The following is a 3,150-nucleotide window of genomic DNA, read 5'->3' on the forward strand; positions in this document are numbered from 1 at the left end:
CGAAAGTAATGAACAATGTACATCTTCACCAAAGGTATCATATGCCGAGAATCCACTTTTGTACGTCAGCAAGAAGCCGATATACCGTATGGAAAAGAATGCCTTGAACGTGATTATGGAGAAATATGCGAGTATCCTTGTTCAGACCTAGAGTGGTCAGAGTGGTCTGCAAAAAGTACAACTTGCGGTCCATACACAAGAGAACGGTATAAAGTCGTAAAAGGATTCGAAAATGTCGAAGTGGACTGTACACAAGAAAGATACAAATGTTGCTTTTCTACTGAAGAAGGATTGCAAACTGATTGTAAAGATTTTTTTATCAACTCCAACAAAACCATAATGGAACATAATGAAACATGTACAAAAAATGATGGGACGATAATTAAAACCGAGGCTGGTTATTTTTGCGAATGTGATGACAGTCGTCATGGAACATTATGCGAAAAAAGTGAGAATTGAGTTAATTATAAATACTATTTCTAATTCACACAAAATGTGACGTATCATTGAGGTAAAACTACGTAAAACAGTTTACTTAAATGTCCTCCTACATTTTGGTAATTTGCAATTTGAAATGATTATTACACAAATGACTAGAATCTCAATAATGTTTGTAATTCTATTCCCTAAAGTTAAGCTGAATTTACTGAAAAGATCAATACAGAATTGGTAGATAAAACCATAAAAAATAATATTCCATTTCTGAAATCACAATCATTTCTACTGTTGTTGTTAATTAATATCAATAATTAATATACATTTTTTACCATTGTAAATGTAAATCATATATGCAAAGCTTGTCAATTCATTGTAGGTTACACATTCTGTGAAGACCATCCAAATATATGCCAAAATGGTGGAAAGTGCTTCAATGCGGGAAGTTCATATATTTGTTCTTGCACTTCGGATTTTCAAGGCGTAAACTGCACTATACGTAAGTAATTGCTAAAAATTCCACATGCAGGGCCATTTATTGTCTGTTTTCAATATGGCATTTTTTATTGCATTTGACAAAAGTTTAAAACAATAATATTCATGCTTTGAAACGTATTTCCAGACACAATAATATTATACTGCAATGTTGTAAAAAATTCTATTCAAATTGGAAGCAACAGGATTTATCTGTTAATAAGAGCGACAATAAATTACTAAAATTAGACAAGAACTATACAAACTTTTGAATTCATTTTTACCTTAATTTTGCCCTAACTTCAAATTCTTGATAATAACAATACAAATGAATTCGATGCATAAAATGAATCATCCATATGTTACTGCAAAGTTGATACTTTTAGCTGAAATCACCTGCAACAACGGCAAAGAATGTCTAAATGGAGGAAATTGTTCGCTTGTGGACGGTAAACACATCTGCGTGTGTAGCCCAGTTTACACAGGCAAATTTTGCGAAAGCCGTAAGTGAAAATTTCTTATAAATTTAATTATATTCCACGAAACAAATAACAATTGCAATTTACCCTGATTAACAATATATTGTCGTGCATTTCAATATTATCAAAGATTTGTCGCGTAATTCAGTAATAAAACAACAATAAAGTGCATAACTGAACTCCCTTTGCCCATTCAAATCAATACAACAACTAACATTCTTGTACTTTCTTAGATACTGGCTTGTGCAAGAAGAATTCTTGCAAAAACGGTGGCTGTTGTGCAGTTTTAAGTGAAACACACTTCCAATGCCTTTGTGCACATGGCTTCAAAGGCACATTATGCGAAGAGGGTAGAAAAATATAATTGTAGAAAATTGCACATTAAATTACATTAATTAATTAGCATCATTTCAGCTGTCAGCACACTCGAGGAAATTGCAATAACGCTATCAAATTCCTATGTAACTATGGTAATTGCCATTTGTTCATTAGTGGCAGTGGCTTTCCTTTACCTAAGTGGAAAAGCAGTGCGCCGCCATCGAGTAAGCATCTTTTACATTGTCAGTTTATCACATTAATTTTCCAAAATGAATAAATTTACCTCTAATTACATAACAGTTAATTATTATAAAATATTGAACAGGTAAGTTTTATCAAGTTAAACAAAAATATATCAGATGTGAATAAGTAATATTATAATTATGACGCTGTAAGGGGTAAGTTGGAATTATTGGAACTTTCCTCTTTGCTAATATTAGTATTAGTAACAGTAATTGGATATTCAGATAAAATATTACATTGTAATTGATTTCAGAAGCGACGTCGAGCAAGGTATTCTAAGCAACGGAAAGCTCCCAAAGAACCGAAAACGTTATCCACAGAGACAAATTTGTAAAAGAAAAAATTAACAATTACAATTTTTTATTTTCAATAACAATATAACGATTATTCAAATTATAATTGTATATTATTATGTTCAATTTATTTGTTTTCAAAATTCATTGAATAAAATTTTAAAAAAACCTAGACAAAACTGTTGTTCACTCTCGAATCACTATATATCACCTTTCTTATACTATCATCACGCGCTTTCACATTCATTACTTTACCAACTACTGCGCTGTACTATGTCAACAATATTAGAAAATATTCTCAGATAACGGCATACAGAACCATGGAACTCATCCAGTAGTGTACTTTATCGTGGTTTGATTGGGAGAAATTGTCGGTTAGTCAGTTAGGTGTTCATCTGCTTATTTCGTGTTGATATATTCCAATTTTTACAATAAAGTACATCGTTTAGTCGGAAATTTCAGTCGAAAAAGTCTGCCCAAGACCGGCTTCAAATATCTCTCACAGTAAAGAAAATTGTAAAATTTTACCACTACAAATCAGAACTGTACAGGGAGTATTTTCAAAGTAAAATGTGGAATAATTGATGAAAAATTATTACGAATCATAATACCAGAGACGATAAAACCACGTTCATCAGTATGACGGATAAAATGGCAAAATCGACTGTGAAAAATCAAAGCGAATGTACAATTGATCAATTAATTTGAATAATCTGAATTGCTTTTTCAACAAATGTCGATTGTATGAGAGGTAAAATGAATTTTACAACACAAAAGAAAATAATTTATTTGAACAGTTTGTGCAGAGACATTTTTCTGTCAACAACAAGGCACAACTGAATTATTTATCATTAATTTTTTTTCTTTTCTATCCAAACTACAATATACGCTGTTAGCAGTATCGTAAA

The 3,150-nt window shown here is 31.4% G+C and overlaps 1 protein-coding gene across 1 annotated transcript; it reads left to right on the forward strand.

The window, feature by feature from the left end:
- Nucleotides 1-15: 15 nt before the first annotated feature.
- Tsp_13233 (conserved hypothetical protein) lies at nt 16-2,283 on the forward strand. Its single transcript, XM_003367838.1, has 5 exons — nt 16-448; nt 815-934; nt 1,296-1,412; nt 1,803-1,930; nt 2,203-2,283. Exons 1-5 carry the CDS (start codon nt 16-18, stop codon nt 2,281-2,283), a joined length of 879 nt encoding a protein of 292 aa, XP_003367886.1.
- The last annotated feature ends 867 nt before the right edge of the window (nt 2,284-3,150 follow it).

The sequence above is a fragment of the Trichinella spiralis genome (genome assembly GCF_000181795.1).
Source record: "Trichinella spiralis strain ISS 195 chromosome Unknown Scfld3587, whole genome shotgun sequence".
Taxonomy (NCBI): Eukaryota; Metazoa; Nematoda; class Enoplea; order Trichinellida; family Trichinellidae; genus Trichinella; species Trichinella spiralis.